The sequence below is a fragment of the Pteropus vampyrus genome, unplaced genomic scaffold, assembly GCF_000151845.1.
Source record: "Pteropus vampyrus isolate Shadow unplaced genomic scaffold, Pvam_2.0 Scaffold257, whole genome shotgun sequence".
NCBI lineage: Eukaryota > Metazoa > Chordata > Mammalia > Chiroptera > Pteropodidae > Pteropus > Pteropus vampyrus.
In genome coordinates, this window is record NW_011889038.1 from 239,858 (window position 1) to 240,695 (window position 838).

Consider the following 838-nt stretch of genomic DNA (forward strand, 5'->3'; position numbering starts at 1 on the left):
GCCGCCCATGCGGGTCCCCCCACTGGCGTGATGCGGGTTTGGGGGGCAAGGCTGCAGAACCAGCAGGTCTCCCCCAGACGGCTCTCACTCTCAGAGCCCCTCTGGGCCCAGAGCTGACATCCGCCTTCCTTCCGGTGACTTCCCACTTCTCCTACACAAGGTGGCCAGTCGGTACCTTAGGTTAGTGGTCAGGCGTGCCAGAGAGCACGGCCCCCCACCCCATCCCACCAGCTCTCCGCCCTCACACTCACCTGTCGCTGTCGCGCACTTTCTCCCGCCATGCTGGCCTCCCCGGGAAGTGCGAAGCGGGTCCCACCCCAGGGCCTTGGCACAGGCCGTTCCCGCTGCCTGGAACATTCTTCCTGCGTCACAGTGCCCACTGCTCCAACCCCTGCCGGCCTTTGCTGCGACACTGCCTTCTCAGAGAGGCCCCCCCCGACCCCGCTGCCCGAGCGCCACGTGCCCCACACGCGTGCCCTCTCTGCCTTCGCTCAGAGCGCCTTCTAGCCCGCTTCATAATTCTTTTTTCCTGTTTCCTGTCTATCATCTGTCGCCCCCTTGAGACTGACAGCACGTCTCAAGGGCCTATTCCATCCCCTGCCGTGTCCCCGGCGCTCAGCACAGCGCTGACACAGAGTGGGGACGCAGCAGGCATGTGCGGAACGTCACGACTCCATGGCTAGTGGTGACTGCTGGTGCCCTCACCATCTGGGCGCCCACTTCCGGGCACACAGGAGCCGTCAAGGCCGGCGGGCACACTGGAAGATGCGGGAAAGGGCCCGAGCCACAGGGAGCTCGGCCACCTTGCTCCCCTCCAGTCCCATAGGCAGAACATCCG

The 838-nt window shown here is 65.3% G+C and overlaps 1 protein-coding gene across 1 annotated transcript in view; it reads right to left on the minus strand.

The window, feature by feature from the left end:
* PHF21B (PHD finger protein 21B) overlaps positions 1-281 on the minus strand; it is a 69,544-nt gene extending 69,263 nt beyond the window's left edge. The window contains exon 1 of the mRNA XM_023520344.1: positions 252-281. Within this exon, the coding sequence (XP_023376112.1) occupies positions 252-281 (30 nt within the window). The remainder of the gene's footprint in view (positions 1-251) is intronic.
* Positions 282-838: the final 557 nt, after the last annotated feature.